The sequence below is a fragment of the Solanum tuberosum genome, unplaced genomic scaffold (genome assembly GCF_000226075.1).
Source record: "Solanum tuberosum cultivar DM 1-3 516 R44 unplaced genomic scaffold, SolTub_3.0 scf00469, whole genome shotgun sequence".
NCBI classification, from domain to species: Eukaryota; Viridiplantae; Streptophyta; class Magnoliopsida; order Solanales; family Solanaceae; genus Solanum; species Solanum tuberosum.
The window spans coordinates 137,111-150,191 of NW_006239395.1; the positions used below are offsets into that span (position 1 = coordinate 137,111).

At 36.7% G+C, this 13,081-nt stretch overlaps 4 protein-coding genes across 4 annotated transcripts; all 4 read right to left on the reverse strand.

The window, feature by feature from the left end:
- Positions 1–2,229: 2,229 nt before the first annotated feature.
- Positions 2,230–4,363, reverse strand: LOC107058259 (putative late blight resistance protein homolog R1A-10). The gene is made up of 2 exons (XM_015303748.1): positions 2,652–4,363; positions 2,230–2,429 (listed from the first exon to the last, which is right to left on the reverse strand). Exon 1 carries the CDS (start codon positions 4,088–4,090, stop codon positions 2,666–2,668), a length of 1,425 nt encoding a protein of 474 aa, XP_015159234.1. The 5' UTR covers positions 4,091–4,363; the 3' UTR covers positions 2,230–2,429; positions 2,652–2,665.
- A 2,258-nt stretch (positions 4,364–6,621) lies between these two features.
- Positions 6,622–9,672, reverse strand: LOC102604031 (uncharacterized). The gene is made up of 2 exons (XM_015303749.1): positions 9,033–9,672; positions 6,622–6,820 (listed from the first exon to the last, which is right to left on the reverse strand). Exon 1 carries the CDS (start codon positions 9,605–9,607, stop codon positions 9,038–9,040), a length of 570 nt encoding a protein of 189 aa, XP_015159235.1. The 5' UTR covers positions 9,608–9,672; the 3' UTR covers positions 6,622–6,820; positions 9,033–9,037.
- On the reverse strand, positions 6,959–8,931 carry LOC102603360 (putative disease resistance RPP13-like protein 3). The gene is made up of 2 exons (XM_015303751.1): positions 8,494–8,931; positions 6,959–8,378 (listed from the first exon to the last, which is right to left on the reverse strand). The coding sequence occupies exons 1-2, from the start codon at positions 8,827–8,829 to the stop codon at positions 8,349–8,351; spliced, it is 366 nt and encodes a 121-aa protein (XP_015159237.1). The 5' UTR covers positions 8,830–8,931; the 3' UTR covers positions 6,959–8,348.
- A 2,766-nt stretch (positions 9,673–12,438) lies between the features above and the next one.
- LOC102593870 (putative late blight resistance protein homolog R1A-3) lies at positions 12,439–13,056 on the reverse strand. Its single transcript, XM_006363981.2, has 2 exons — positions 12,804–13,056; positions 12,439–12,688 (listed from the first exon to the last, which is right to left on the reverse strand). Exons 1-2 carry the CDS (start codon positions 13,005–13,007, stop codon positions 12,659–12,661), a joined length of 234 nt encoding a protein of 77 aa, XP_006364043.1. The 5' UTR covers positions 13,008–13,056; the 3' UTR covers positions 12,439–12,658.
- Between the last annotated feature and the right edge of the window lie 25 nt (positions 13,057–13,081).

Here is a 13,081-nt window from a genome sequence, read left to right on the forward strand (position 1 = left end):
ACATAAAAATGGTATGCAATCAAGGAATCATCATAAACTCTTCTAGCCAGTGTGGTCTTGCCAATACCACCCATCCCTATAATGGGGACAACTTCGAGTCTTGATGATTGCACGATGAGTCGATCTTTTATCTTTAGCAAGTCTTCATCCAGTCCAATGATTACATCTTTTTGATCCATAGGGATCTGAGATGAAGTATCTCTTGAATGAGAGATTTTGCTGTTGAACTTGTTGACCTTTATCTTTTTCATAACCTCTTTTTGTATCAAACCAATTTCCTCAATTGCATATTCCAAGTTTTGATGAAAGATCGTATAAGCCTTTCTTCGTACTCGCTTGCTTTGTACTAAGGCAGAGCTATCATATACATGTGAGTCAATAGTATCTTCCACTCCATTAGCAGCTTCTTGGATTATCCTTTCGAGATGCTTCATCTTTACATCTTCATGGAAAATATTAGTAAAATCCTCAAGAAAGGTTTTAAGGAAGGTGTACTTGTCACTGAGGACTTCAGTTTGCTTTTTTTTGTAAAGAAGAGAATGTGATGTATGAGTTTGAGATAGATTATCCAGCGTATGCAAAAGTGAATTCACAGCAGCATACGCCGCCATATCGCTGTTTGTTAGTTTCTTGCTAAACAGGACAGTAGGAGGAAGTTCTGAGTTGTTGATTTAGATTCTCAAAACCAATTCTTTATGAAAGAAGAAGGCAATGTAATGGATGGGAATGCAAGACTTTTAAGGCTTTGTAAAGAGAAGTCTTCTCTTTGTGTCTGTTTCTCTCCAAGAGAGTAATGGTGGGGTTGGTGGAAGGTAGAAGTGAGAATTCTTGTTTTGCTCATTGAATTATTTGTCAGATTGAGACTCAAATTGTATTTAAGACTTGTACCAAAAAGCAAGTTGGAATAGTTTGTCAGACACCCAAAGTCATACAACTTGCCCAAACTACATTCATACTAGAGAGCCGCTTTTCGGACATATCTTCGAAAAATAACTATAGTCATGTAATTTCAAAATCTACAAGTTTTATTTCGGATATGACCCTAGATAGGAAGGAGTGAAAGTTGAGGATTAGATTAGAAGGTTAGTAGGTAGCCAAGTATTGTTGCACTTTGTTTCTTTTTCTTCGATGTGTATTACTATTTGTTGCTTCATTTGATCTGTATCTTACTTTTTTTTCTGTCATATTTTCTTGCTACCATGCTTCAAGTTCTTTTCTTTATTGTTGAGTCGAGGGCCTATCGGAAACAAACTCCGTCTCTACACTACAAAGGTAGGGATATGGTCTGTGTACATCTTATCCTCCCTAGACTTCACTTATGATACTACACTAGGTATGTTGTTGTTTTTACAAGTTTTACTCCATGACAATATACTGGAGTTTCTGCTATGGAATTTGAAACTTCATAGCAACTAACTACAAGATTGTCTAAATTAAAGACTTGTCCAATGTCCCATTAGCAAGATGATAAAAGATAAAAAGGCATCATTGAGTGAACCAACAAGAATATTTCTTAAAAGAAAAACGAGTTGATTTCTCATATGGTCACTCGATTAATAGTTATTATCTCAGAAAGTCACTTTCTTTGTAGAAAAAAATTTGGAAAAAAGAAGAATTGTGACTTTTTGAGATAATAACTATTAATGGAGTGATTATCTGATAAATCAACCCTAAGAAAAAACACAAACAAGGTTCTAGTGTCATGCCAAATGTGTCTGAAGAAGAAGAGCAAAGCAAACGAAGCATGCCCAAAGGCCAAAAGTAAATCAACCCTTTTGACTGCTATGAAGAAACACCATAGGTTTTCAAAGTAGCACGATATAATTCGAAAATTTCACCCACTTCACAGCAGTAGAACTCAATGATTACACCTACGTGTTCAACACTAAACTCTGATTCTCACCTAATAAAAGGAACATCGGGTCTAACAATTCAATCATCATCTACCAAAACGACTGGGAATGTTTCAAAAAAAGTAGGCAAATGACGTACAAAAAGTTCACACCCTTCTTTCTCTCTAAGCATACTGTCTCCTACCATTCAACCTCTATTCCATCCCTGTTATCCATTGAACATGCTCAGAATAATTGAACTTGATCCTTGGAAGGAAAATGCTTGCTAACTTTAACTATAATAACAAGGTGCCTGTTTTTGGACAATGCCTGCAAATAAATATATTGATTCAACATGGTGGTACAAGCAACTAAGAGAAGTACGTTCAAATACATACACATTCCAAAGTAAATGCATTATATTTGAATTATATCTAGATATACAATTCACTAAACTAAGCCTCAGTCCCAAACAAGTTGAACTGGAAAAAGGAAATCGAAATACACTGAAAGGTAAGATCAACTACTGCAAAGAGTGATCAACTTATTTATGCTTGAGTATATCTTATGGCACTCTCCATCAACTAAGTTTTTTGTCTGCAATGCACAAAACCTATTGTAATTAGCACCTTTTATAGTATAAATAAATAAAAATGATGAATATAAGAATCAATTTCAGATTTCGAAAGAATCTAGCTAATCAAATTAATATTTTGTACTGCACACTAACTTTTATAAGATAGAAAAAGTTATCCAAGATAAGAGCTATGTAAGAAAAATTCAGGAAAAAAAATCTTTATGCTTTTAAAAAATGTATACCTTTTTTATTAATGTTACTCACGTATATAGTTCACACGAATAACAAGGTCATCATTTCCCAAACTTTGTTGCTCCTCTTGTATTTGCTCTGCTAAATCAAGAACAGAAAGCATGCATTTGTGTAGTTCAATCAGCTGTAGTGTTTGAATCTCTGCAAAGTCGAAAGGAATTTGCTCCAATGAATAGCAATCTGTTAGGACTAAGTGCTCAAGGCTTGGAAAATGATAACTTGTTGCTTCCCATTGCTTCAGATGCAAGCTCTCAAGAAGTAAAAACTTTAACTGAAAGAATCCATCTTCATCTTCATCGCTTAGTTTCCAAATTAGTCCGTGAAAGGCATGATGTTTAAGTTTGAGCACCTCAAGATTAGGTAATTTTTTGAGAATGTTCATGTCTTCCCATTGTAGGTAAGTTCCGCACAATGTTAACTTCTTAAGGTTTGGTGGGAAATTGTCACAATGTGGAATGTGTAGCCAAGAAAGGTCCACCCAACCTTCGCTAATCCGCCTAAAAATTAGCAGATAACTCTCGCTGAACTCAACTTTGAGCTTCTCAAGCTGAGTTAAATGTACAAGATTATCAAGACAATAACACTTCCTAATAGTGTCTGAATCAACAATTAATATTCCCAACTTCTTCAAATTTGGAATTCTTAGAAACACCTCATCGTTACAAGATGAGGGCTCCAATCCGGTTAACGTTTGCAAGTGATTCTCCCTCTCAGCAATTAGTGATGTAGGTGGGGGTATGAAAAGACTGAACTTTTTTGTATGGATATGTCTTAGTTGAGGCATATTCACAACTTCCCATGGTAGGGACTGGGTTCTCATATGTAAACCAGATAAATTTAAATCATGAATAACTAAGTTCTGTATATTCCGTAGCTTACATACTGATTGCACAAGACCATCAAAGGACGGACAAGCAAGATACTTCAAATGAACAAGTTCTGATATGGATTGACTACAGTACAAAAAAGATGTAAAGCAAACATCTAATATCCTAAGTAATCTAAAGCTTGACTGTGAGAGGAAACAAAAAAAGTGTGGATATTTGAAGAAAACAGAACGTGTGAGTGGCATAAGTTTAGGAATTTCACTGTATCCATATTTATTGAAATCAACTACACGACGTAGACAATTAAAGTTTTCTAGAAGATCATCGTTGTCATACCTTGTTTTGAAGTGAATAAAATTCTCATATTGGGCTTCTCTCAAACACATATCTCGAACGAGATCATGCATTTTACAAGTCTTGATAAAACCTAGGGAGCTATGCTTCCCCACCAAAACCAAACTTCTATCAACTAACTCCCTCAAATTTTCCTCTGCCACATCTTCAAGATTTTTATGATAAACTTTCTTGACGAATCCCTCAGCAATCCATAACTTTATTAACTTCCAGACCGGAATCTCATGAGTTTCTGCAAAAACTCCCATATAAAGGAAGCATGTTTGTTTTCAAGTACTGAGGCAAGTGGTTGTAGCTCAAAGAAAGTATGTTCAAGCAATCCATAGTGTCACTGGTCATAAGTGATCCTACCTTTTCTGCAACGTTCTCCCAAGAACTTGTTTCCTTGCTCATCTTGGAAAGTAGTCCACCAATTGCAACAATTGCAAGTGGCAACCCTTGACACTGGTGGCCAATGTACCTCCCAATTTTCTCCAATTCCGGAGGGTACCTACCGTTCCCAAAGACCTTATCGCGTAAAAGATTGCCATGCCCCGAGCCTATACCCTGGACATGGCTGGCACTCGAAGACCATTGTTGGCCCCAAGCGAACCTTTGGCCTGACTTTCTTAACTCAGCGGAAACCTAACTCAACAGAATAACTCCATGCAATGCAAGGACATAAAACAACTTAACTGATAAAATCTGGCCCAAAAAGGCAACTCGAGTCTCAAAATAGAATATTTACATATATACATAGATGAGAGACTCAATACTAACTGACTGACTGTCTATGAAGCCTCTATAACACTGAGATGGATGTTGGGACAGACCCCGGAACATCCTAATAAAACAAACTAAGAGAACAAAATAACTGAGTACTCCGGAATGCAAAGAGGCTCACCACTGACTCGGAAGTGCTCGGCTGGATCAACGGTGTGCCGAATGCTGATCCTGGGTACCTGTGTCTGCATCATAATAAGATACATGTCAACTGGCATCAGTACATTTAATGTACGAGTATGCGAGCTGGAAAGCTAAACAACAACTTAAGCTTGAAAGGAGTACAAGAGAACACTTACCTTGGCTCTATTCAACTCATGAATAACCGAACTCAATATAAAGCAATAAGACACACGCAATATATATAAAGCTTGCAAAACAGTGTAAACAACTTAGTTCGTTAAGGATAAAGCAATAACAACTCAACTTTACTTATATAAAAGTTAATATAACTTTTGTGGGAGATTCTTTAACCGACAACCACCACTATGAGCCCTAGTGATGATACAACGTTTTACCTCACGTTGCCCAAGGACCATCCTATACTTTTCCGTGATATAGGACCTTACTTTACTTAGTGAATCCACTAGCTTAATCTTACGTGATCATCTAAAAAGAATAACCCGTTAAGTCCCATGTTTGGCTACATTGTTCTTACTCTTTACTTGACTTGACACTCTATACTCTTTACTTAACTTGAAACTCTATACACTTTACTTAACTTGAAACTTGAGCCTTAAAACGAAGTTAAAACGTTTAATAAAGACTCTTGAAAAGCTTTAAAGACTTGCTTCTTAACTTTTAGACTTGACTCTTAACTTCACTTGACTTTGATCCTAACTTTCTTGAATTGAATTATGGATTCAAGGATTCATGATTTGTGTTTGGAAAGACCTCATGATGTTTAGGAATGATTTAGGACAGCTAAACTTAAGAAAAATTACGAAATTAAATTTTTGAAACAGTGAAGTCCGCGTCCTGTCCGCGACGCGGAGCAGATTTGTTCACAGAGGGAACAAGTCTGCGACGCAGACTTGTTTCATGCAAGCTGCCCGACTTTTCTCCTTCATGTTACCAACTCTAAACCCTCTTAACTTCAAAGGTTCCTTCCCCAAACACTTGGGATCATTAAAACCCCTTAATACACAATAGATTCAACTCGAAAACACAACCTAAAACATGTCTCAAATCCACAAGAACTTCAATAACACAACCACAACCTCACCAACCACAACCACAAGACTTCAATAAACACAACCAAATCTTTTCTCGGATATTAAAACGAATTTGGCGTGTGGGGGAATGAACCAACCAAACACTATGATCTCACATACCTAGTAGGGATCACCCCCGACAATATCCACGACGATCTTTGACGAAACCTTGCTTGATCTTCTCTTTCTCCCCTTCTTTTCCTCTTTACTCACAAACCCTCACTCTCACTCTTTCAAAAAGGGAAAAACTGATCTAAAATCAGTCTAACACCTTAATATATCCAAAAGAATTGGTTAGGGAAAAGACCAAAATACCCTTAAAATTTCCGGACGGACTTCCCTGCCAACTGCCCAATTTCCAAAGGGCATAACTCACTCATACGAACTCAGAATCGAGAAAACTCGATGGCGTTGGAAAGATCATTCCACGAGCTTTGTAAACATAACTGGAACTACACCTAACTCATCTTGAGCTAGACGTTATGACTGTTCAAAGTTGGCCAAAAACTCACCTTTTACCCATACTTAACAACCAAATTTTCCAGATTTTTTTAAAAGTCTTTCCAAAAATGACTATTTCCAATTCCAAGCTTCTTCATAGTTATTTCAAATTGCCGGATGTTACAGTCCAGCTTTCCGCCACACTCAGAAAGCGCATCTGGTGAAGGGAATTGCCAGAGCAAGCACAAGATGCAACATCTACAAGCCTCGTGGTTAACACGATTCGACTTCCATTATGATCATCCGGAAATAGTCTCCTCACATGCTTCCAAGCCTCGATGGACCACATATCATCTAGGATAATGAGATACTTCCTCCCTTTTAAACTTCGATAAACTCTTTCAGCCAATTGCTCATTAGTACTGTTTCTTTCTACTTCATCGTTGACCACGCCAATGGAGCGAAGAATACCAAGAAAAATTTCTCTAGTGTCAAATTCTTGAGATACATTTGTCCATGCTCGAACATAAAAATGGTATGCAATCAAGGAATCATCATAAACTCTTTTATTATATTGTTTTGAACTAAAGAAAAAATAAAATTGACTAAAAGTCAACATATTCAAAATGATAAAACATTATTGTAAACAAAAGAAGCAAGTAAAATCTTTATGCTTTTAAGAAATGTATACCTTTTTTGATTAATGTTTACTCACGTATATAGTTCACATGAATAACGAGGTCATCATTTCCCAAGCTTTGTTGCTCCTCTTGTATTTGCTCTGCTGAAACAAGAACAGAACACTTACATTTGTGTAGTTCAATCAGCTGTAGTGTCTGAATCTCTGCAAAGTCAAAAGGCATTTGCTCCAACAAATAGCAATCTGTTAGAACCAAGTGCTCAAGGTTTGGGAAATGATAACTTGTTGCTTCCCATTGCATCAGATTCATGTTCTCAAGAAGTAAAAACTTTAGCTTCAAGAATCCATCTTCATCTTCATCGCTTAGTTTCCAAATTAGTCCGAGAAAGGCATGATGTTTAAGTTTGAGCACCTCAAGATTAGGTAATTTTCTAAGAATGTTCATGTCTTCCCATTGTATGTGTGTTCTGCACAATGTTAACTTCTTAAGGTTTGGTGGGAAATTGTCACAATGTGGAATGTGTAGCGAAGAAAGGTCCATCCAATCTTCGCTCATCCACCTGAAAATTAGCATATAACTCTCTCTGAACTGAACTTTGAGCTTCTCAAGCTGAGATAAATGTACAAGATTATCAAGACAATAACACTTCTGAATAGTGTCTGAATCATCAACAATTAATATTCCCAACTTCTTCAAATTTGGAATTCTTAGAAACACCTCTTCATTACAAGATGAGGGCATCAATCCGGTTAACGTTTGTAAATGATTCTCCCTCTTAGCAATTAGTGATGTAGGTGGGGGTATGAAAAGACTAAACTTTTTTGTATGGATATGTCTTAGTTGAGGCATATTCACAACTTCCCATGGTAGGAACTGGGTTCGCATACTTAAACCAGATGGACATAAATCATGAATAACTAAGTTCTGTATATTCCGTATCTTGCATAGTGATTGCATAAGACCATTGAAGGACGGACAAGCAAGATACCTCAAATGAACAAGTTCTGATATGGACTGACCACAGAACAAAGAAGAAGTAAAGCAAACATCTAATATCCTAAGTAATCTAAAGCTTGACTGTGAGAGGAAACAAAAAAAGTATGGATATTTGAAGAAAACAGAACGTGTGAGTGGCATAAGTTTAGAAAGTCCACTGTCTGTATACTTATGGAAATCAACTATACGACGTAGACAATTAATGTTTTCTAGAAGATCATCTTGGTAATACCTCGTTTTGAAGTGTATAAAATTCTCATATTGGGCTTCTCTCAAACACATATCTCGAACGAGATCATGCATCTTACAAGTCTTGATTTTTCCTAGGGAAGTATGCTTCCCCACCAAACCAAACTTCTATCAACCAACTCCCTCAAATTTTTCCTCCGCCACATCTTCTAGATTTTCATGTTGAACTTTCTTGACGAACCCCTCAGCAATCCATAACCTTATTAACTTCCAGACCGGGATCTCACGAGTTTCTAGCAAAACTCCCATATAAAGGAAGCATGTTTTCAAGTATTGAGGCAAGTGGTTGTAGCTCAAAGAGAGTATGTTCAAGCAATCCATAGTGTCACTTGTCATGAGTGATCCTACCTTTTCTGCAACATTTTCCCAAGAACTTGTTTCCTTGCTCATCTTGGAAAGTAGTCCACCAGTTGCAACAACTGCAAGTGGCAACCCTTGACACTGATGGACAATGTATCTCCCAATTTTCTCCAATTCCGGAGGGTAACTACCGTTCCCAAAGACCTTCTCGCGTAAAAGAGTCCAGCTTTCCTCCATGCTCAGAAAACGCATCTGGTGAAGGGAATTGCCAGAACTAGCACAAGATGCAACATCTACAAGCCTCGTGGTCAACACGATTCGACTTCCATTATGATCATCCGGAAATGATCTCCTAACATGCTGCCAAGCATCGATAGACCACATATCATCAAGGATAATGAGATACTTCCTCCCTTTTAAACTTCGATAAACTCTTTCAGCCAATTGCTCAGTAGTACTGTTTCTTTCTACTTCATCGTTGATGGAGCAAAGAATACCAAGAAAAATTTCTCTAGTGTCAAATTCTTGAGATACATTTGTCCATGCTCGAACATAAAAATGGTATGCAATCAAGGAATCATCATAAACTCTTCTAGCCAGTGTGGTCTTGCCAATACCACCCATCCCTATAATGGGGACAACTTCGAGGCTTGATGATTGCACGATGAGTCGATCTTTTATTCTTTAGTAAATCTTCATCTAGTCCAACGATTATATCTTTTTGATCCATAGGAATCTGAGATGAAGTTTCTCTTGAATGAGAGATTTTGCTGTTGAACTTGTTGACCTTTATCTTTTCAATAACCTCTCTTTGTATCAAATCAATTTCCTCAATTGCATATTCCAAGTTTTGATGAAAGATCATATCAGCCTTTCTTCGTACTCGCTTGCTTTGCACTACGACAGAGCTATCATATACATGTGAGTCGATGGTATCTTCCACTCCATTAGCAGCTTCTTGGATCATCCTTTCGAGATGCTTCATCTTTATATCTTCATGGAAAATATTAGTAAAATCCTCAAGAAAGGTTTTAAGGAAGGTGTACTTGTCACTGAGGACTTCAGTTTGCTCTTTTTTGTAAAGAAGAGAATGTGATGTATGAGTTTGAGATAGATTATCCAGGGTATGCAAAAGTGAAGTCACAGCAGCATACGCCGCCATATCGCTGTTTGTTAGTTTCTTACTAAATAGGACAGTAGGATGAATGTGGAATACTAGGAAGTTCTGCGTTCTTGATTTAGATGCCCAAAGGCCAAAGCCAATGTAATGGATGGGAATTCAAGACTTTTAGGCTATGTAAAGATAAGTCACATAGTTGGATTTGTTCATTGAGACTTAAATGGTATATAAGACTTGTTCAAAAAAGCAAATTGGAATAGTTTGTCAAATGAGGCCCAAAGTCATACAACTTGTCCAAACTGCATTCATACTGGAGAAAAGTCCTTTTTTCGGTCATATCTTTGAAAAATAACTATTGTAAGGTAATTTCAAATTCTACAAGTTACTTTTACTCCATGACAATATCCTGGAGTTTGATCTGTGAAATTTGAAACTTCATAACAGTGACTAAATTAAAGATAATAAAAGATGAAAAGGCATCATTGAGTGAACCAACAAGAATATTTCTTATAGAAAAACGAGTTCATTTCTAAGATGGTCATTCAACTAATAATTATTATTTCATAAAGTGACTTTCTTTGTCAAAAAAAATTGGAATCAAGAAAAGGGTGACATTATGAAATAAATAACTAAGCACAAACAAGATCAACAACAACAAAAATGCAATGTATTGAGAAAAAAAAGGAAACTTTACTATGAGGGGAACGAAATTACTCTTGCAATCAAGAACCTCATAAGTGTTGCTCTCCATAACTCTGCAAAAGAAAAAAAAAACTGATTACCAGTACAAAGATTTGAACTTTACACTAAAAGAGGAAAAGGGAACTCATTTTTTCTTACTTCAGTGTAAGATCCAAGCTTTTCAACTGATTTCCTCATTTGGGTCAATGCACTTTCTTCATTTGTGCCAATTTTTAAAGAGGTAATTGGGGAGGGAAAGGTAAGACAAATTTAGGGATGGCAATTGAGTGGGTTGGTTCGAATTTGGGTAATGAATTAAATATCAACCCAACTCAAATTTGCACGGGCCAAAACGGATTAGGTAACGGGTCAAGATCAACCCAACTCAATTTTTACTAAGCTTAATGAATTTATTTGTTCTTTTAAACTATTTTAGTACCTAATAAAATTATTTTATTCTATTATGGCTATATATAACCTATCAAATTGAATAAAAAGTTCTTTAAAAATATTTTGACAAGATTTCTCATGAGCCAATTCGGGTTACATATCAAGTCAATTTTTAATGGGTTAAGCTAATGAATGGGGGGGTCAATAACCCGCCCAAACTTAAACGGGTTGGGTTTGATTTTGACAACCCTAGACAAATTTAACAGTGATTTTATCTGTGAAGTTGAAAATTCAATATTGTATACCATTTCTCAGTTTGACTATAATGTGTTGTTTATTCCAACTTGAATCTTATAAAAAAACATTTTGTACACTTCTTTTCTTTCTAAAGAAAATGCTTAGTGAATTGACTTTAGTTTGGGCATCTTGATCAAGAACTCAGAACTCCCTAATCTACCATGTTTTGGTAAGAAACAAACAGCGATTGGCGGCATATGCTGTTGTGACTTCTCTTTTGCAATGCCTTGATCAACTCTTGCAAACCAATTGTAATTAGCACCTTTTATAGTATAAATAAATGAAAAAATGAACACACATATATTAGGAAGAACGAAAATGATTTTTTATGCTTTTCTAGATGAAAATGTGTAACTTCTTTATTAATGTTTACTCACGTATATAGTTCACACGAATAACAAGGTCATCATTTCCCAAGCTTTGTTGCTCCTCTTGTATTTGCTCTGCTGAAATAAGAACAGAAAGCATACATTTGTGTAGTTCAATCAGCTGTAGTATTTGAATCTCTGCAAAGTCTAAAGGAATTTGCTCCAATGAATAGCAATCTGTTAGGACTAAATGCTCAAGGCTTGGAAAATGATAACTTGTTGCTTCCCATTGCTTCAGATGCATGTGCTCAAGAAGTAAAAACTTTAGCTTCAAGAATCCATCTTCGTCTTCATCGCTTAGTATCCAAGTTAGTCCGTCAAAGGCATGATGTTTAAGTTTGAGCACCTCAAGATTAGGTAATTTTCTGAGAATGTTCATGTCTTCCCATTGTAGGTGTGTTCTGCATAATGTTAACTTCTTAAGGTTTGGTGGGAAATTGTCACAATGTGGAATGTCCACCCAACCTTCGCTAATCCGCATAAAAATTAGCAGATAACTCTCGCTGACCTCAACTTTGAGCTTCTCAAGCTGAGTTAAATGTACAAGATTATCAAGACAATAACACTTCTGAATAGTGTCTGAATCATCAACAATTAAAATTCCCAACTTCTTCAAATTTGGAATTCGTAGAAACACCTCATCGTTACAAGATGAGGGCATCAATCCGGTTAACGTTTGTAAGTGATTCTCCCTCTCAGAAATTAATACTGATGTAGGTGGGGATATGAAAAGACTCAACTTTTTTGTATGGATATGTTTTAGTTGAGGCATATTCACAACTTCCCATGGTAGGGACTGGGTTCTCATACTTAAACCAAATGGATGTGAAGTTCTGTATATTCCGTAGCTTGCATAGTGATTGTACAAGACCATTGAAAAACGGACAAGCAAGATACCTCAAATGAACAAGTTCTGATATGGACTGACTACTGTCCAAAGAAGTAGTAAAGCAAACATCTAATATCCTAAGTAATCTAAAGCTCGACTGTGAGAGGTAACAAATAAAGTATGGATATTTGAAGAAAACAGAACGTGTGAGTGGCATAAGTTTAGAAAGTCCACTGTGTGTATACTTATGGAAATCAGCTACACGACGTAGACAACTAATGTTTTCTAGAAGATCATCATGGTCATACCTTGTTTTGAAGTGTATAAAATTCTCATATTGGGCTTCTCTCAAACACATATCTCGAACGAGATCATGCATCTTACAAGTCTTGATTTTTCCTAGGGAAGTATGCTTCCCCACCAAAACCAAACTTCTATCAACCAACTCCCTCAAATTTTCCTCTGCCACATCTTCTAGATTTTTATGATTAACTTTCTTGACGAAGCCCTCAGCAATCCATAACTTTATTAACTTCCAGACCGGGATCTCACGAGTTTCTGCAAAAACTCCCATATAAAGGAAGCATGTTTTCAAGTACTGAGGCAAGTGGTTGTAGCTCAAAGAAAGTATGTTCAAGCAATCCATAGTGTCACTTGTCATAAGTGATCCTACCTTTTCTGCAACATTCTCCCAAGAACTTGTTTCCTTGCTCATCTTGGAAAGTAGTCCACCAATTGCAACAACTGCAAGTGGCAACCCTTGACACTGATGGCCAATGTACCTCCCAATTTTCTCCAATTCCGGAGGGTAACCACCATTCCCAAAAACCTTATCGCGTAAAAGAGTCCAGCTTTCCTCCATGCTCAGAAAACGCATCTGGTGAAGGGAATTGCCAGAGCAAGCACACGACCCAACATCTACAAGCCTTGTGGTCAACACGATTCGACTTT